Raw genomic sequence first — 19,987 nt, 5'->3', positions numbered from 1 at the left:
TTTTCCAGGACTCTTCCTGACTCCCAAATCAGGCTTCTTCCAGCTGAAAGCCTATCTGTTCCAATGTCACCCTGGTGCCACCTCTAGGACCACATTTCAGCTCCTTCTGGGACTCCTCTGTGCCCAAAGGCCCATGCAGTCCATCAGCAGGTCCCAAGCCACATGCAGCCACGACCTCCCTCCTCCCTTCCGGCCAGCTCTGCTCCCTATCGTGGCTCTGAGTGACACTGGGCCCTCCTGGTGTACCATCGTGGGCTCCAACCTCTCTTGTCCTCAACTCCTGCCCATTCCCACTGGGCCACGTTCTTTCCATCCGGCCTCTTTGCATCTCTTCCTCTACTACCACCATCATTATGACATCTCTTCCCTGGACAGAATCACGGGCCCTTCCCCTGTCTCCTTGACTTGTCTCCTTCTGCACACTCTGCACGTGTAACCAGCAACTAGTTCTGCAGTCAGCTATCCAGTCACCACCCAGCCCCTGTCCAGAACCTTCAAGGACTCCCGAGAGCCTATCCAGGTTCAGATTCCATCTGCATTCCCATCTTTGTGCTGCAGTCACTAAGTGCCCCTGGACTCTGGGTTGGCTTTAGCCTGGCATTCAGGGCCTCCCAGGCCTGCTTCCTTCCCACAGTACTGCTGCTAACCTGAGCCACTCCTGACCCTTCCCTGCCTCAGAAATGTCCTCCCCACCTCGTCCACCCCAGTGCTGGAGGCCCAGCTCAAAAGCCATTTCCTCCGGGACTCCTTGGGGCCCTGATCCTTGCCAGCAGAGCCCTGCATGGAAAGGGCAGCAGCGGCATCACCCATGGGGGCCTAGATGGCAGAGCCGTGCGGAGAAGAAAGTTGAACATTGCCTCTGGGTACATGAAGCCTGGTGCTGGGGGATCACTCAGGCTTCAAGGACCTCTACTGGAGGCTGAGCTGCAAGGCCAGAGGTTAGGCTGAAGCCAGAGGCTGAGGATGCCTGTGTGGCCCCCAGGGCAGAGGTGCTCATCTGTCCACAGCAGTGCCCTCAGTGGGGGCCCCGGCGGGCTAGATGCCCGGCCAGTCCAAACAGGACACTAGGCACGAACCTGCAGGCACCTGCTGCTTCCCAGGCAGCGGGGAGAAGACTCCCTTCTGCTCCCCCAGGATGGGACAGGCAGGGTGCGAGCCACCTCCACCCCTCCCCAGGCTGTGAGCGCCTGCCCTGGAGGCAGAGATCTGGCACCACCAAGACCTTCCCTCCTCAGGCTCCACCCCGGGGGGAGGCTGAAAATGACCCTCAGGCACAAAAACAGTCTGACATAGCCAAGGAGTCAGGCACTATTTTTTATAAAAACGCATAGTATCATTTTTCACTCTTTAAAATCACATTCAAAAATCGGCAAAGGAACGCCCCGGGGAGTGTAGATGGGAGGGGAGGGCCCGCCGACCCAACCCCGGGGGAGGGCGCGACACCACATGGCAGCGACTGGCACGAGGGGGCATGCTGCGGGCGAGGTGGCGCCCTGGGGGCGGTGGCACTGACAGGATGTGGGGCTGGACAGCGAGGGGCGCGCTGAGCGACCTGGAGTGGGAAGGGCTGCCCCACCCGCCCCTCGCACTGTGCCGTCCGGCCGGCCCAGGCCAGCCCCCAATGGTTCCGAGCAGAAGAGGCCCTGCCCAGCCCAGAGGAAGGGGGCTCGGGGCCAGGCGAGGCCAGTGTGGCACAGCCCCGAAGGTGCCTTTCTGTGGTCCCTGAGCCTGGGTGCTTGGGTGGGAAGAAGAGGGGGCTGGGGTGGGGGCAGCAGCCCACTGCCAATGCCAGCCTCGTGGCCAGGTCCCACTGTGTCCAGGGAAGGTGCAAGTGGAGGCAGCCAGTGACACGGGGGCTCTTCCCAAGAAAGGGTGCAGGAGCCTAAGTCACGTGGGAGGCCCTGGGGTCAGCGAGTCCACAGGCTCCCTTATCTACCGACTGGCTGGAGGGCAGGTCAGTGCAGGCCTGTGTGCCAGTCGATGCAGGAGGGGCTGCGGTGGGAGCTTCAAGTAGCCTCCTTGTGCTGCAGCCTCCCTGGGTGGGGCCGCCAGGCCACCCAGCTGTGCTGTGGGCACAGAGCTGGGGAGGGGGGACAGCAGGCCCAACTCCAGGCGACCATCCCTGGGGAAGCGTGGGAGGGCGCTAGGGGCTGCTGCTCTCCCCCTGTGGGGGAGACACCAGGAGCGGAGGCCCCTGGGGGCAGGGTGAGGTGGCTGGACAGTGGCTGGGTGGGTGGCAGCAGGAGCCAAGGCAAGCGGGCCCCTCCCTGGGGGCTGGTCCAGGCTGGGGCCACAGGAAATCACAATAATTACAAAATAAAACCTTTTCCGCTTGGCGGGAAAACAAATAATAAAAATTCAACAAAATAAATTAGAGGTTTATAAAAGGCGGGCGGGCAGGAGGGCGGCCGGGCGAGCGGGCGGCAGGTCAGAGGCCGTTGGCGCTGCCGCGCTGGATCAGTGGCACCTTGCTCAGCTCCACGACGGGCGAGCGCGGCTTGTTCTTCATCTTGGGCACCCGCTGCACCAGCTGCTGGGCTTCGCGGTAGGCATCTCGCAGCTCCTTCTTCCACTGCACCAGCTCTGGGTCACTCTGCGCGCACACTGGCTGTTAGGCGGGGCCTGGCCCCTCTGGCCCCGCCCCAGCCATTCTGGCCCCGCCCCAGCCCCACCCCGGGTCCCCACTCACGTCGCACTGCAGGACAAACTGCTTGCCACCTCGGATCTTGAGGAGGAGGCACTTTCGCTCCTTGATCTGCGTCTCTTCCACCGACTGGATCTCCTCCATGGTCAGCAGGCTCTGCTGCAGGGCGGGGAGTGGGCGGTGAGGGCCTGGGCCCCCCCACCCCAGGGGTTCCCGGCCCGGGCTGCTCCTTACCGGGGCCTCGCCCTCGCCCCGCCACTCGAGCCGGTTGGGGAACAGGTAGAAGTACCGCCGCTGCCACTGGGTCAGGAAGGGGTTGCCCATCTTGGACATGTAGCCATGCATGATGCAGTCCTTGCCCAGGGCGTAGTCTGACGGGGGAGAGCGAGAGAGAACTCAGCCGGCCGCCGAGCCGGTCCGAGTCCTGGATCAGCTGCTCTCTGGCAGGGACCCCGGCTGACACCTGAGCCTGCTTCCCATCTCTAGAGCGGGCAGTGGGTGCCCACAGCAGCTGCTGACCCTCACCTTCCTCGTGGCCCAACTGCTTGTTTTTGGTTTTCTTGCGGGCCTCCAGCCGGTCTGTCTCAGCATTGATGGTGTCAAAGACAGTCTCTGCTACCTCCTGCTGCCACCGCTCCGAGATGGTCAGGGGGAAGTTGCGGTAGAGCTCCTGGTCACTGTCCAGTAGCTTCACCAAGAGGGTGCAGAAGGGATGGCTGTCAGCCACAGGCCGGCCTGGCTGCAGGGCCCGGAACATGGTGGTCTGGTCCAACGGCCACCCCCGGGGACGTGTGGGGAGGAGTAGCCCGAGGCCCACCAGGCAGATGGGGCTGGCACGGGGATCTCATAGGGCCAGAGGACAGAGGACACTGCCAGCTGTGCTCAGGGCTGGGAGGCCAGGCCAGGCCCCATACCTTGATTCCTTTTGTGTCCTCCTCATCAAAGGAGCCAATGTCGAAGGCGTCGGCTGCGTTCACCTCCCCTCGTGGGGGGATCAATGGCGGAGGGTACTGCGGTGGAACAGGGGCTAGGCATCAGCACTGAGGAGGGGCTCCCGAGCACCCTGCCCGGCCCCGGCTCTGGGCTGTTACCTTTTGCAAGAAGACCATCTGCCAGTCCAGGGAACGGAAGAAGGGGCTCTCCTTTACCTCCTGGGCCCTGTGGGAAGAGAGGGTCACTGGGGCTTGGCACCACCCAGGTTGGGGGGGTGAGGTCTGGGCTGTGGGACAGGTGACCTAGGTTTAACTGCTGGTTTAGCCACACTCTGGCTCTGCAACCTCGGGCAAGTTCCTTAAACCTCAGCCTGTTTCCTCATCTTTAAAATGGGGAGAACAGCAGTTTCCACAGCATAGAGCTGTGGTGAGTTTAATACTGGGAATCTTGCAACATCACACCCAGTGCTTAGTAAATGTTTAATAAACATAAAAAGCTGCTGTCATCATCATTAGCAACATCATCTTTGTTCGGTCTGCGCCCACCCCCAGCAGCTGTACAGCACACACCCTCCACCTGGGAACAATGGGCAGGGCTGCTCTAGCCCCAACTTGTGAACTCTGCCAAGGAGGCTGGGACCACAGAGTGGGGGGCTCCAGTGACAAAACACAGCCCTTGTCCTCAGAGGAACAGGGGGGGAGGCTCAGGCAGGCCGCCCCAGCAACCCCTGCAGAAGCCTAGACACCGCAGTGTGGACATCACCCAGCAGGGCGGGAAGGCCTGGGGTAATGGCTAGGGTCCCAAGCACTCACCCTCGGCCCCGGCAGCCTAGCCTCCGGTTGACATCCCTCTGCAGCAGCCCCTCCAGCAAGGAGCGGAGCTCAGGGGAGAAGGAGTCAGGCAGCTCCACAGCCTGCAGGGAGGAGGAGGGGACGTTGGCAGAGGCCCACCCCGGCCCCCATCACAGCTCTGGGCCTCGTGAGGCTGCATGAGGCAAGGGCAGGTGGGTCCAGGCCCCCGGCAGATGGAGAGCTTCCAGACGCCCCTAGCAGGCATGTTTGCTCTGACAATGTGGGGAAGAGAGAGCCAATGGGGCTGGAGGCCAGAGGGTGGGCTGCTGGTGGCTGAGACCCTGATGCCCACAGGAGACCCTAGCTACACTATGGCCCCTCATGAGCTCCACCCAGCCTCCCCAGGTTGGGACCCTCCACTCACCATTGTCAATGTCATTCTGTCGATCTCATGCTTGTCTTTGGTCTTGTGCTGCCGGAAAGGGCTGTGCCTGGGCAAGAAGGGCCAAAGTCCAAGGTCAGAGAATGGGAATGTGCAAACTGAGGCAGGTTGCATGAGTGCCTGCTGCTAAGTCACCGCAGTCGTGTCTGACTCTGTGCGACCCTATAGACTGTAGCCCGCCAGGCTCCTCTGTCCTTGGGGGTTCTCCAGGCAAGAATACTGGAGTGGTTTGCAAAGAGTCGGACACGACTGAGCGACTGAACTGAACTTGCCATGTCCTCCTTCAGGGGATCTTCCTGACCTGGGAATCAAACCCACATCTCTTACACCTCCTGCACTGACAGGCGGGTTCTCTACCACTAGTGCCACCTGGGAAGCCCATGAATGATCCTTGCCAAAGCCAGGGATGGTGCCACCCCTGACAGCCACGTGGCAGAGCCCCCCCCACCCCCTGCCCCCAGCCTCCTTCCTGGCCTGGGGGAGAGCCTGTTTCTGTCCTGTGCACCTGCCCTGGGATGGCCCGCTCACCCCCGCAGCAGCTTGAAGAGCATGCAGCCCAGGGAGAACCAGTCGGCGCTGCTGTCGTAGGCCACACCCTTCTGTAGAACCTCGGGAGCCATGTACCCATGGGTGCCCCTGGCGGAGTAAAGAGGCCATGAGCGGGTCGGTCAGAGGGTGTGGGAAGAGGGCGTGGGGCTGGGGCACTCACACACTGGCGTGAGGCTTCTTCTTGGAGAAGTCACAGGCCAGGCCCAGGTCTGAGATGCGCACGTGCCCGTGCTCGTCCAGCAGGATGTTGGCCGGCTGTGGAGGAGGCTCAGTGAGCAGCTCAGGACAGGACCCGGCGGGGCAACACGCCAGCCGGGTGACTGTCTAGAGATAACGGTGTCCAGAGACGGGGCCCTGGGTCGGGGGCGTGGGGGGTTTGCGGAGGGGAGGAGCCAGGCCAGGAAGAGGGCGGGGCACGAAGAGGGGAGGAGCCAGGCCAGGAGGAGGGCGGGGCGCGCCACACAGGGGCGGGGCCACGGCGGGAGGAGGGCAGGGCGGGGCGGCGCCTCACCTTCAGGTCCCGGTAGACCACGAAGCGGTTGTGCATATGCTCCAGGCCCAGGATGATCTCCGCGGCGTAGAAGCGCATGTCGGCCTCAGAGAAGACCCCGTGCTGGGACAGGTGGTAGTGCAGGTCCCCGCCTGAGGGAGGCAGCCCGCAGGGGGCGGCGCTCAGCTCCCACCCCAGCCCCCAGCCCCGAGGTCCACCTGGGGCCAGGCCAGGCACTCACCGTTCATGAGATCCAGGATGAAGCTGAGCTTGTCCGGTGTGTGGAAGGCGTATGACATGCAGACGATGAACGGGCAGTCCTAGGAGTGGATGAAAGAAGAGGTCAGCGCAGGCTGCACTTGGTTCGGAGCCAGGGACTGAGGTGGGGCGGGCTGCCGCTCACCCCGGTGCTGACGAGCGACAGCATGATGCGCTCATTCAGGGCCAGAGTCTCCCCTTGCTTCATCTTGATGCGCTTCTTGTCCAGACACTTCATGGCATACCTGTGGGAAAGGAGCCAGTCCCTCAGTCGGTCCGCTGGCACCTTCAGTGCAGGGCCCCAGGGGAGCGGTGGGGTGTGGGCGGTCCTCAGGGCACCCCGGGGGGGCCTTCCTCCCCCTCAGGCATCCCACCCGAGGCAGTGGACCCGATGCTCACATCTTGCCCGTGTCGGCCTTCCGGCAGCCGTAGACCTCACCGAAGCCACCTCGCCCGATGATGCGGTGCACACTGAAGTCGTTCATGGTCAGCTGCAGGGGTGGCAGCCGGGTGGGGGGGGGGGGCGGTCACTGCAGGCTGCCCGGGCCCCACCCCGGGAGCAGTAGGGGGTTACCCCAGGGCTCGACCCGGGGCCACCCTCACCCTTCCCAAGTGCCGCCCTGCCTGGAGCCATCCGCATTGGGGTCCCAGCACTAACCCCACAGCCGCCCCTGGGGGTTGAAGGTAGACTCCCCCCGCTGCCCGGGGGCCTGGGGAGGAGCAGCAGGGAGAGGGTTCTGCAAGCCCACCCAGCCCACTCACATGGATGTTGAGCTCTACATTCTTCCACTGGCAAAATCGTGTGAATTTATCGCTGCAAGAGAAGAAAGAACCCAAGCTCAGCTGAGCCTTAGAAAGTGAGTGAAATTGATGCTAGGGGCAAGCTGGCCCCACCCACTGCTATTGCCTGGGCTCCCAAGCCTCAGGGTCCTCCTCCGGGCCTGCCAGGAAGAATGCCAGCCAGGGCTGCCCCACCCCCGTCCCGGCAATGCCAGCACTGTTATCGGTCTTTGGGTTTCTGCTTGGATCAGATAAACTTAGAGGTGAGATCTTCCCATCTGACCCCGACTTCCTGCGACCACATCCACAAGGCTCATCTCGTTTCCTTCCTTGCACACATCCAGTGACACACCACTCACTCCTGGTGAAGCCACTACGCCACGGCTGGGCAGCTGGGACACATCAAGGAATACCCCCCAGGCTGGCTCTGGCCATGAAGGCCACAGGGGGCAGAGAGGTGGGCAGTGTGTCCTCCTGTGCCCATCCTTACCACCAGCCTGATACTTCTCATCCCCAGTGGGCCCAGCAAGGGGCTAGACAGTCCATGGGGAGAAAGACACGTGGGTGGTCCCTCGCTCCCTTTAGACAGGGATGGGCTTTGAGGTGCCTAGTTCTGAGAAGAGCGGGGCAGGAGAGTGGGAGAGTGGCGACCTCTCAGGAGTCCCCGGACTGGGGTATAGACAGGTCCAGGTGCCCACACGCTGGGCACTGAAGCAGGCAGGCTGCTCTCCTCCAGGACATCTGTACCCCTTCTCAGAGCGGCCTCTTCCCACTTTCTGCTCCTGCACGTGCCCGGCTCTCACCTCTCGATGAATTTCTGGAACACGTCTCCTCGGAGGTTCTGGCAAATTTCTTCAATATATGGCTAAGAGAGGGAGTGGGAGGTGGGTGACTGAGCCACAGCAGGAGCCGACCAGGCTCCAGGACCCGTGCCGCCTGCGGGGGACCCCCGCTTGGCTGGGCGGGAGCAGGGACAAGCCCAGCACATACCTGGAAGAGATCCGGAGGCACCTGCTTCTTCACCAGATGGCCCTGGACGTGTTTGATGGCCCTTTTTGAGAAAGGCTGGGGAAGGAGGGAGAGGTGAGTGACTTCTCCGCGGGGCCAGCCCTCCAGTCCCCACGCCCAGGCTGCCACGTGGGCCCCGGGCACTCACATGTGAGCAGGCCAGCAGCTCCTTCATGATGTACATGTCGAAGATGTCTCGGCTGCAGAGCAGGCGCTCCTCCTCTGTCTCCAGCTTCTCGTATCTCTTGATCTAGAGGACAAGATCCCCACAGGTGAGCCCCGGCCCAGCGGGGCACTGGACTGTCTTACAGGTTCAATGAAAGCAGCCCAAGCCCCTTCCTTCCCCCACGTGCACCAGGGCCAGGCCAATCCGGCCTCACCTCCTCGTAGAACTCCACCAAGGGCTTGGCCTCCTCCAGGTGCTTCAGGCAGAAGTCTCGGAAGAGCAGGTACCCTGAAAGCAAGTGTTTTGCGTCAGGCTGAGTCATAGCCCTACAGAGGCTGTCCCATCATGGTGGGGGGTGTGGGCTTAGGGCTTCCTGGGCAGAACTGGCCAAGGAGGTGGCAGAGGTGGCCCCTGCCCCGGACGGAGGCTGGGCAAGGTGGCCTTGGAGGTCACCACCAACCAGAGTCTCAGATTCAGGGTCGGGGCGCCTTGAGTTCCCACCCCTCTCAGAATCTGCTTCTTCTGATGGTGGCTGGAAAGTGGCAGGCACCCTGGTGAGGCAGAGTGTGGGGCTGACTCTGGCACCTGAACCTCCCGCCCTCTCCCTGCAATCTGGGGCCTGCATCTCCCCCAGAAGGGGGACACACCCAGTGGGCAGCTGGGCTGCATAGGTGCAGTGAGATTTGCCTGGGCCAGGCCAGGGCTGCTGCGTGGGGGCTGGGGGTGCCCTGTCCTTGGACCCTATATCCCCCCTCCATCATCAGGCTGACTCTCACAGCTGCCACTCAAAACAGGTGGACAGGGGCGGCAGGTCCAGTAGGGGAAACCGAGGCTCAGGGAGACCTGTCAGGCAGGTGGTACGTGGCAGCCTGAGTAGAACTCAGGGCTCTTCTGCCCAGCGGCAGGTCCTGGGAAGGAAGGCCAGAGGGCCCCAGAGAGCACAGCCTCTGGGGACGGGAGGGGATGAGACGGGCTACAGGAAGGGTAGGCAGGAGACCCTGGAGGACGTGGGCCAGGGGCCGGGCCCCAGAGCAGTCCTGCAGGGTCAGCAGGAGGAAGGGTGGTCCCAACTCCCTGTAGCCCGACGTGGGTGCCCAGGGTCAAGCTGGGTGACTCTGCACACCTCTGGGGGCCCTATCCCCTCTGCCAGAGCTCTTGGCCTAGACTTCTGGTAAGGGCAGACGGGCCTTTCAACGCTGGACCTTGAGGGACGCGAGCCCTCAGCTTCCCAGTGGGCGAGGGGCTTTTCATTGCCACCACCGCACCTGGGCTTCCAACAGTCTTGCACAGTGGGGATCCAGAATGCTAGCTCTCAGGTGAGGCTCAGAGAGGGGCAGCGATGTGCCCAAGGTCACACAGCCCAGGCAGGGGACCCACGCTGAAGGCTTCCTTGACACACAGACTCCCTAAGCCTGACCTCCGGGCGGGCCAGGCCCCTCCCATTTCAGAGCGGAGGTCCCTTCTCCCGGAAAGGCCAAGTCAGAGCTGTGTGCGGCCCGAGCCTGCTTCCCTGCGCTCCGCCTCCCCCTTCGCCGGGTGCCCGCCTCTAAGGCCGGGGCCCTGGAGGAGGCGGCCGAGGGGCCTGCCGGCGCAGGTTGCTCACAAAGAGGGCCGTGGGGGCGGGGGCGACCACAGCGCGGCGGGCGCCACAGGAAGGGCCCCGCCCCTTCCTGTCAGTTCCACCAACGGCCCTAGCAGCTGTGCCTGCGCCAAGGGGAAGCTGCCACTCTCAAAAACAAAAACCCCAAAGGAGGAACTTCCCTGGCGGCCCTGGAAGACTGCTGGGCCCCCACCCCGCTGCAGGGGCCTCCCGGGGCAACAGGCAGGGGCTGGGAGACGCTGGGTCCCGGCCCTGCCGCCAGCAGCGGGGCTCGCTTGCTGCCCTGTGCTTCCCCCACGGTGGGCGGGAGATCTCTTGGCAGAGAGGGGGGCACACAAAGGCGGCCCCAGGGGCCTCCTGCCCCCACCCCCTGGCCTGGCAGCCGGACCGGGAGGTGGGGCGGATGCCCTGGGGCTGGCAGAGCCCCCACCATACTCACCCAGCTTCTGGGAGAAGATCTTCTCAAAGGTCACCTCACCCCGGTCCTCCAGGTACTTCTGCATGACGCTGCGGATGCTGGAAGACAGGGGGGGCGGTCGTGACCCGGAGCTCTCACGGCTCCCGCCAGGCCTGCTGGCCCTGCTCCCCTGGAGGGGTGCTGCTTCCTTCCCTGGAATCCGGAGTGGAGGGCACTGCCGGTGGGTGTCCAGCTCCCTTCCAGGAAGGCAGCCACCCTGTCGGACCTGACCGTGGGTCACACCAGTGGGACCTGAGGGAACCTGTCTGCCCGCCAAAGCTCTGTCTTCCAAAGCTAGGGTGACCAGCAGGTGGCTGCTCAGAAGTCTCCTCCCAGCCCTTCCTCGTGCTGGCTTCAGGGAGTTGGCCGAACCTCAAAAGCCAGGTCTCACCCATCAGCAGGTGATGGATCACGAAAATACAGCCCATCCTCCCAATGGGATACTGCCTGACCATGAAACGGAGTGAAAGGCTGGTGTACGTGTGCCCCACAGTACGGACCGACCTGAGAGAGTTCCACCAAGTAACAGTCACTAAAGCCCACACATATGATTCCATTTATACCACAGGGGCAAATCTACAGACAGAAAGCTATGAGTGAGTGTCAAAAGCTGGAGAAGAAAAGAGGAATAACTTCTAATGGGCCAGGGTTTCTTTATGCGGTGATGGAAATGTTCTGGAGTTAGGCAGTGATGAGGGCTACACCGCACAGTAAATGTACTGAAATCCACTGACGTCAGCACTTCAACATGATGAATTTTCTGTCACATGGATTATATTTCAATATTGGGAGGAAAAAAAAAAAAAGTCAAGCCTCAGCTCCCTTGTCCCTGATATCTAAAGTAAGACCCTTGGCCCTGAGCTGCCTCCAGGGCAGCAGAGGGGCGGGGGCTGCCCCTGTGACCTCGGAAGCCCAGGTTATCACTCCCCGCCCCCGGTTATCTCACCCCCAACACCGAGTGCTCTGGGAAAGTCACACCTGGCCAGGCTTCATGCCTCAGTGGCAGCTTGGTCTCCCCTCCTCTCCTTTCCTGGGCCACCTGCCGTCCTGCCCAGCCACCGGCTGTGGTCCCACCTGGCTCTCGAGATGCTTACAGGGCCTCAGGATATTGGGGGCCGCCAGCAGGTCACGGGTGAAAAGGATGCACCTCTTCGTATCCCTGCCCGTCTCATGGAGCCCAGCACAGGGCCCTGCTGCCTACCACCTGCTGGAAGGCGCCATGCAGCCCTGCCCCCGGAGAGGCCCGCCCAGGGCACCGGTCCTGCATCTGCGATTCCGTGACATTAGACAACATGAGACAAACTGTGTGGGGCCCAGTCGGTTGGAGGAGACTCAGGGAGGAAAGAACGTTCTGGGCCATTGGAGAGGTCGCGTGGAGGAGGCGGAACCTCACTGGGTTCCTCAAATGCAAACAGGATGTCGACAGGTGGTGAAGCCCAGGGCAGGTGGTGGATGTGGGGACAGGCACAGGAGGCCTGGCCTGGGATGAGCCACTGGGCAGGGAGGAGGCTCGACAGACCACCATTGGGAAGCTCAGTTGGGCGGTGGGTGAGTGGATGGGCTCTGTTGGAGGCACCACGGGGGGAAGCCTAGGTATCTGATGACGCGGGGCCAGGAAGGAGGGTTGAAACCAGGTGGGGTAGGGGTAGGCTGGGATGGACGGACCGACAGACGGACAGAACTGACAAGGCCAGCTGGGGTTTTCAAGGCCCCATCAGAGAGGGGGCCTGAGGTCAGAAGGCCAGCGTAACCAGCAGACCTTGCCCAGCCCCTAGCCCTAACCTAGGTTCGCAGATGGGGCAACTCCTGCCCTTACCTTCTGAGGGGTTAGGGTGGAGGTCCAGCCCTGACCTGGCCAGGCCCTTGCCTGCACTCCAGCCACACAAGGCAACGGGGGTGCACACAGACCCACTGTGAGCACAGACCTGGAGCCGCGATCCCAGGAGCTCAGAGGCCCTGTGACCCTCCCTGAGAACTGTCTCCAACGGGAGAGCAGGGTGCCTATGACCCAGATGGCCCTCTGTGTCCCCATCCTGTACTCTGGCTGACAAGAGCCCCAGCTGAGGGCCAGGGGCCCGGTGGCCCTGAGCTACCACTTCAGAGCTGGTTCTGTCCCAGAAAACGAGGATGCCCTCCATGGCTGTGGGGACTCCAAGGCTGGGCAGTGGCCCTGAGCCAAGCTGGCACAGCCTCCCTCCTGGGGGCCAAGTACCTACTCACAGTCACCACCAGCCTCCGCCAAGGGCACGGCTCCCTGGCCCTGTGGGACTTACAGGGACTCAGGAGTTGAGACCCAACTCCAAGGCCACCCAAGCACTTAACATACATCAGGAGTTTAAAAATCTGTGACACTGAGCAAGATCCAGCCCCTGCCCTGCAGACCAGAGATGGGAGCCCAGGGAGGCTGCGGGCCACAGTGTGCGCCCATCCCTTCCGGCCCCCAGCCTGGCGGAGGGCAGCTCAGGGCCTCCCGTTTGGACGAGGACACAGGCTGGGCGGTGTGCTTGGTGGACCGCAGCAGGGGGACCCAGTGCAAGGTAATGGAGGCTCAGGAGGTCCACGAGACCAAGCAGCCGAGGTAGGGGTGTGGGGCCCTGGGGACCCCACAGGGGCCAGATTTTTCCTGGGAGGCGGACAGGAGGGCTGCGCCCTCAACCGCTCTGCGGTTCGGCTCCTGGGTCTCTGTGTCCACATCCAGTTCCTGGGTTTCAGGACCTCTTGGTCTATGGAAGGGGATGGTAAAGAGCAAGAGAGAGAGACGAAGTATCACAGAATGTTGATCCTCCACGGAGGGGGACAGTCAGAGGGATGGTCAGGGGCACATCCAGAGACAGGTAGGTGTGGGTGACAGAGCGACACCAGCCTATCAGATGACCCGTGGGGCAGCTGGGTATGGCCTCTGCAACAGTCACAGAGAAGCTCCTCCCCACCCCACAGGAACCAGCAGGACTGGCGCAGGCTCAGCAACGGTGGCACACGATGGGAATGCCCAGCTGGGAGCAGGGCCTCCACTTCCCTCTGCGGGGCCCCGTAGGTTGGACACACCAAGACCAGGGAAACGGGCTCTCCAAGGGCCTGCCCGAGAGCCAGCGGAGCCAGCAGCTCTTCTCTGGGCACCACGCCGGGCACAGGCCTCCTCCTCCTTCCCAGGGGCTCTGCCCGCTGCCGGCTGGGCCCTGGGCACAGCAAGCTAGACCCCGCCTCCCTCGGAAGACCGCACGGGGTGGATGGCCACAGCATTCTTCCCAGCCCGCAGCACTTCACTTTCTTCCTTAAAAAGAAAAAAATGTTTTCTAAATAAAATAAACAACCCCCCCACCCCAACCCGAACCAAACACGAGGTCAGCCTCGGCAGTCCTTGAAGGGGAAGCCTCCAGGCAGCAGCGTTAGGGTTTCCTGTCTGTTCCCACGGGGCTGAGGCCCAGGGAGCTGGCAGGTTAGGAAAGCGTGTCGTGGAGGACGCTCCTGCCAGGGTGGCAAATACAGGCTGGCACGGGAGGTGGTGGCGGCCTCCTGGGCTGGGTCACCTTTGTCTCCTACCCCCGTGGCCTGATACTGGTGGAGTCTGAGTGGCGATGGGCCCACAGCAGCATTCCTGACCCCACCCAGGTCAATGACTCTGATATCCAGGAGCGTGCGGGCCCCCAGATGGACGTCGGGCTGTCAGAGGAGCCCTGTGCCTGCATCATTTCTGCGTCCCTGCCCCCGAAGGACCATCCACCTCCCAGCCTCTCGGGGGAAGGGGCTCGGCCGCCCTGGTTCCTGCAGTTGCCCGGTGTCCAGCCTTGGGCTCCAAATGGCTCTTCCCTCCTCCCTCCCAGAGGCCAGGCCAAGTTACAGACTTTAAATGTCCAGCTTCCCCCATTGTAAAATGAGGATGTCAACAAATGCTGAATCGCCAGCACTGAGCTGACCGCTGAGACAGGCGGAGAGCGCACGGCGATAGGAGAATGCAGCCTGTCGCATCGGGCCTCATTCTCCTGGCGGGAGCCCCCCTTCTAGAATCTGATCACACCTGCCACGTCCTCAGGGAGTGGGGCTACGACGGGACCCTTCCCCAGGGCTGCACCTGTGAGCCTCTCCCCGAGCCTGAAGGGCTGGAACTCCACTCTGCTCACAGACCAGCCCGGGGAGCCCCGCGGCAGAGCCCAATACCTGCCCTGCCAGGAGCAAGGGCCCCCGGGTAAGAGCTGCCTGGCGGCTGGGGAGACAGCACTTCCGGCCCCCCACCCCAGCATGGGCTGGGGTGATGGGGCGGCAGGGTGAGGGCTGAGGGGGGAGAGCTTCCGGCACTTTCTGGTACCACGTGGTTCAAGGGGAGAGCTAAGTCCCTCACTCTGTGGCACAGTGGCCTCCCAGATGACGCCCACTCAGAGTCACAGACCACAGCCTGTGTGGATGGGGAGGGACCTCAGGGTCGAGAGCAAACATGCTCATCTTGATGGTGAGGAAATCGAGGACAGAAGAAACTGAGAAGCAGCACACCCTGAGTCCCAACCAAGCCAGTGGCAAGAAAATGTCCAGTCCCCGCCTGAGAAAGGGCCCCCCCACCAGGCGGGGGCCTCCCCCAGCCTTTTTGGGAGAGCTGGGCGCAGGGTCCCAGGGGACCCTGGACTTGTACCCTGGCTGTGGGCGCCGATCAGGCTGGGGCAGCCCCAGCTGGCACGTGGCAGGGCCAGGGGCCATGGTTCCTGCGCTTCTGGGTGACAGGATGCTAGAGCCCCAGTGCAAGCTGGCCTGGGGGCTGTGCACTCGGGGGCAGCCACCCCAGGAAGCGACACACGCTGGGAGAGACAGCGGGCAAGCCAGCAGACCAGAGGCTGTCGCCACGGCAGGGGCACTCCTCTGGGGCATTTCCAGGAAACCTGGCACCATGGTGCCAAGTGGTATGAGGAAGTCCTCAGGGGCTTCTGATGAATATTGCTCAATGACTCTCCTCGGGGCTGACAGCATCCTCAGAGCTCGAGGAAGGACCGCATACCAAATGGGAAAGAGCGACCAAATCGGCCAGCTCTGGAGCAAGTCCGGGGCCAGGGAAGAGAAATGACACCACGGGGCACCGCACCCACGAGCTCACCGAGGCAGGGCGGCCACAAAGCGATGGCTCGTGGGAAAAGACACTCCAGTGGCCTTGTTGCACCCCGCCGCTCACTGCTCTCAGCCCGTGAGAACAAACCCGGAACAACTTCCAGGGCTCCCTGCCCTGCACTCCCAGGAAGAGAGCTATCCTGAACCCCAAACACAGAATGGCCTCCCTGCTCAGAGAACAGAGCAGCAGACACGTCAGCATCAGAAAACCCACTTCGGAAACCCTGCTTTTCAGCCAGTCAAGACACTACCCTGCCTGTCAGCAGCAATGCAGAGGGCAGGTTACTGTCTTAGAAAAGTCTGCAGCCAAACGCCTCATTTTTTAGTATCTCCTGTTCGAAACAGATGAGGGATAACTCGAGTATAACTGTTTTCTATGATCAGCAGAGGACATTGGTCCCTTGGGGCCACGGGGAAAAAAGAAGGGCAGGTGTGGGACTTCCCCAGTGGCCCAGCAGTTGAGATTTTGCACTCTCAATGCAGGGGGGCCCGGGTTCGATCCCTGGTCAGGGAACTAGATCTCCCATGCAGCAACAAAGATTCCTCGTGTGCCAACTAAGACCCAGTGCAGCCAAAAATAATAATAATAATAATAAATAAGGGCAAGTGTGATGGAGGCTGTGTGTTCTTCAAAGGCTCTCAGGTCTTCTTGGCTTCTGCTGTCTGTTCCGAGGCAAGAACATAATATCCTGGAGGCTCCAGCTGTGTGCACACAGCCCAGCCCCTCTGCACAGCTTCCCCAGGTGCCCGTGGCGGGCAGGAAACGCCGCCCCAGACTGTGCCTACACCTGACGTCACCGGGAGTTTACTACTAAGGACTGATCGTGCATTAATAGGGCACGTTATTCCTGGCTTGACAGAGCCCAGATTCCCCGCACAGATTCCAACCTGTCAAGCTCACGCTCCCTTAGAATCCATTTACTGAGAGATGGCAGGCAGGCAAGCAACTTAACGGCAAAAAATGTGAAATCCTATGATTTAGAAAGGAGAACAGATGGGGAAAGAGGTCCTGGAGACCCACTCCTGGGGAGAGCGGGGGTGGGGGTGGGGGGGAGCTTCAAAGACCCGGAGGGGATGAGTGCCCTAAAAGATAATCCTGTTTTCGGAGGCGGGGGACGGCGGGAGGCGGAGGGATAGGGTGGGAAAATGCTGCTACTGGAGCGGAACGTTCTGGGTAAGGGATAAAGGCTGCAAGCAGCAGGGTTTCTGCTGGTGATGGAGAAGCAGAGGGAGGAGGAAGCAAGAAAACCACCGCCTGCGCTTCTTCCCTCCGCAGACCAAGGGCAGGAAGTCCTGGGAGCAAAGAGTTAACAGGAACGAAGAAGCGGTGGAGGAAGAGTGGCGGGTCTGGGAGTCAGGGAAGCCAGAGAAGGGCAGGAAGAAGGAAATTCACGGCGGGGGGAGGGACCAGGAAAGAAAGAGGCGAGAGGAGAGGCTGCAAGAGGCACCCGGCTCTGACATCTGCCACTGGGGCTGCTGCAGTCACCAGGGAGAGCTGGGCATCTCCCGGGGCCACCCAGGCCGGTCTCCTCCGCCAGGAACCCAGAGATTAATTACACGAGGCCTCCGTGGTCATATTAAGCAAATGACGATCATTACGGGACCGTGGCCGCTGCTGGGAAAGACAGACAGCAGCTTCTCGGGAGAGCGGCACTGACCAGACCCCGAGAGCCGAAGGAGCACGAGGGTGTGTGTGTCGGGGGGTCCATCGGTCGAGGGCAGCCCCCTCGTTGGACCGAGGTGGAAACTGAGGCAGGCTCAGCCAGGATAAAGGGTATCCCTAGGGCCCAGGTGAGCTGGCACTGCAGCGGGATTGGAAGCCGGGTCTCTGGACTCCTGCCACACAGCTGCCTCCCTCTGCCAGAAGGGTGAGAAATGAGTCTGTCTCCTCTGGATTCTATAGGGGGACAGAAGGGGAGGCCCCTGTGCCAACTTGAAGTGGCCCTGTGCCCAACAGCTCCTGTTCCCCAGCCCCAAGAAGTCAGAGCTGTGAGCCAGCCCAGCTCCCAACCAAGCCACAACCCAGGCACCAGCCGCAGGGAGGCTGCCAAGATGGACCACCCCAAGGTGGAAACGGCTCCAAATGGCACCTTGTGTGCTAGGCAAACCATGGCCTTCCTCCCTGACCCCGACGTCGTGGCTGAGGGGAAGATGTGACCCCAGGCGGGGAGGGGGCTGGGCCCTGTGAACCAAGACAGCTGATGGAGCGGGGTCTGCCCTGTGGCTTCCAGGCCACCCTCCCTGGGCATGGGGGGCCAGCTGGCACACACTCAAGAGAAGGCCCAGGGTAAGTGCAGAGGTCTGGAAAGGCATGTGGGAAACAGGAAGCACGGTGGGGAAAGAGCACCTGGGGGTCCGGAGATCCCAAATTCAAACACCACCTCGCCTCTGCGACCAAGTCTCTTCCCCTCTCTGAGCCTCAGGTGCTTCGACTTATTGTGGGGAAATACCACCTGCCGTGCCCGTTTCCTATGGTTGTGAAAAGGATAAAATGGGGTACAAAGCACTTTGCAAACTGGCAACTGTAAGATATACTCGTAACAGTCTTCAGGGCAAGAGGCATCAGCCCCAGGGGGTGTGCAGAGCATAAGGCAAAGGGCAGCTCACCCTCCGAGGTGGAAGGTGTGGATTCCGAGCCCCTGCCCAGCCTCAGCTCACGGCGAGGGCTCCGAGTGCAACTCTCAGGTGCTGGCCATCCGCCCAAGGTCGCACCGCCAGGTGGCGAGCCTACCTGAGGACCCCTGACCCCTGGCTCTCGGCCTCTTGCTGCTCCCCTCAACCTCACAGCCCCCCTGCTTTCAGACACCACGTGGTCCTGCTATTTCTTAAGCAACTACTACATGTAAGACATGGCCTTGCCAACCTCGCGGGCTGGTTTTTTGGATCGGCTGAGATGACAGATGTCAGAAATAAATAAATTATCATGATTTCCACCACTACTCCTTTCAACGCGGTCGATACGAAGGGTGTAATGGGGACAGAAAAAGAGGAACATCTTGTTTCTCAGGGTTCTAACACCTGCAGAGCCAAGCCGAGGCGGGGCCCCACCGCCAGCAATGCATTCTGGGGCGAGATTACCCAAACGCAGAGAGTTCCAGAAAGAGCCCCGCCTCACGCTTTGCTGAAGTGCAACCTGCTGGAGGGTCTCGAGGCCGTGGCCACCAAGGAGAGCCGCTGTGCACCCCAGAGGCCAACTCCCCCATTTCCTCCCTCGTGGCTTTGTCATTTCTGAACTCATTTTTGTTCTAACTGTCGCTGCTCCCCGGACAGCCCCCGGCTGGCAGTCAGTCTGGTTCCTGTTTTGAGAAATCTGATTGCAAATGTCTTAGAAAAAAAGGGCCCTAACGGCCTTTGCAAAATGCAGACCAATTTCCCTCTCCCAGGCCTGGTGTTCAGTCAATCTGAAACCCAGTGAGCAGGCAGGAGAAAGGCACTGGAGACGTCGGCACAGTACCCACCGCCCCTCCAAGCCCGTATGGGCCCCGCTTCACTCAGGATGCCACAGAGGCACAGCCGTTATTTCACACTGTCCACATTTCACAGATGAGAAAACTGAGGCCCAGAAATGGGAAGGGACTTGCCCAAAGTCACATGATAAGACCAGGATGGCTAGGATGGGCCCAGGGTCCTGGCTGGCGGGGCATGTGGCTCTTCAGGCAGAATGGCCAGGCCTGGGCTCAGGCTACAGTGATGCACCCAACTTGGAACCACAGCCAGAAGCCCTGATTCTGGCAGCCCAGCATCACCCTGGCTTACCTGGGACACTGGGCAGGCCACTCATGTCTGGGCCTTCAGCTTCCCTATCTGTTCCACGGAGACAAAACCACACCTGACCGACCGGCCCCCTGGGTTGTTGCGAGGCTCAAGGGATGGGAAAATACTCTCGAAGCCATAACATGCTGGACAGCCTCAGCTAGCGTCCCTACGCTGTCCACTCCTGCGCCTAAACCCTGAGCAGGTGAAACTTGGGTATCAGGTCAGTTATCTCACAGAGAGGAGGCAGCTGTGATCCAGCTGCTGCAGGCATGCTGGGACATCCCCTGGCAAGCAGCACCCCTGGGGTACCACAGGCAGGACTCTCTCCAGAGGAGGAAATCCAGGGGAGAGGGACAGAGCCATGGGGTGCACACCGGACCCTGCTCCCCACCGCTCCCCCAGCCCCCAGAGTACTCTCAATTCCCACCCCAAGCCCGCGGGAAGACCGGGGAAGATCCCCGGAAGACTGGTCTGCCCCGAACCTCACAGAAGGGCCCACCCGAGGGGGCCAGGGTGGGGGCCGGTGGAACCCGAAAGGGGGTGGTGCTGGGAGTCGGGCCCCGGGAGATGGGCAGGCAGAGGCAGGGGAGTCCGCGGTGGGAAAGGGGTACCCTGGGCTATCCGGAGGAGGATGAAGGGGGTGCACGGCGCAAGCGAGAGGGCTGACGGAGAAGGGGGCCAGGCGGAGTGTGTGAAGCGAAAGGAAGGCAGGCAGAGCCGGCCCGGGGGCACCGGGCGGGTCGGGGAGCCCGCGCAGCCGGAAAGCCCCCGCGCTGGGGCGCCCCGGGTGTTCAGGTGCACAGGTCCGGGGGCGCCGGGGACCGGCCAGGGCTGCCGGACGCCGGCGCTGAGCGGGGCTGAGGGGATCGCGGGGCCAGTGCCCGGGCGGCCGGGGCGCGGGGCTGCGGCGCCCGCCTCACCTGGGCTCGGGCAGCAGGATCTTCTTGCTGGCGCGCGCCGCCGGCGTGGCCTTGCTCTTCTCCATGGCCATCAGGTAGCTCACGTCGGCCAGCACCGCCTCCAGG

At 62.0% G+C, this 19,987-nt stretch overlaps 1 protein-coding gene across 1 annotated transcript; it reads right to left on the bottom strand.

Annotated features, from left to right (window-relative positions):
• Window positions 1-1,297: 1,297 nt before the first annotated feature.
• On the bottom strand, window positions 1,298-19,981 carry GRK2 (G protein-coupled receptor kinase 2). The gene is made up of 21 exons (XM_040256429.1): window positions 19,883-19,981; window positions 10,101-10,177; window positions 8,276-8,349; window positions 8,044-8,145; window positions 7,878-7,952; window positions 7,691-7,752; window positions 6,870-6,921; window positions 6,507-6,598; window positions 6,253-6,352; window positions 6,091-6,169; window positions 5,871-6,001; window positions 5,520-5,614; window positions 5,339-5,446; window positions 4,793-4,859; window positions 4,390-4,490; window positions 3,736-3,802; window positions 3,559-3,654; window positions 3,170-3,332; window positions 2,879-3,015; window positions 2,690-2,803; window positions 1,298-2,593 (listed from the first exon to the last, which is right to left on the bottom strand). The coding sequence occupies exons 1-21, from the start codon at window positions 19,951-19,953 to the stop codon at window positions 2,429-2,431; spliced, it is 2,028 nt and encodes a 675-aa protein (XP_040112363.1). The 5' UTR covers window positions 19,954-19,981; the 3' UTR covers window positions 1,298-2,428.
• Between the last annotated feature and the right edge of the window lie 6 nt (window positions 19,982-19,987).

Source organism: Oryx dammah, unplaced genomic scaffold, assembly GCF_014754425.2.
Source record: "Oryx dammah isolate SB20612 unplaced genomic scaffold, SCBI_Odam_1.1 HiC_scaffold_15, whole genome shotgun sequence".
In the NCBI taxonomy this organism is placed as follows: domain Eukaryota; kingdom Metazoa; phylum Chordata; class Mammalia; order Artiodactyla; family Bovidae; genus Oryx; species Oryx dammah.
This window is presented reverse-complemented; position numbering and strand designations above follow the sequence as displayed.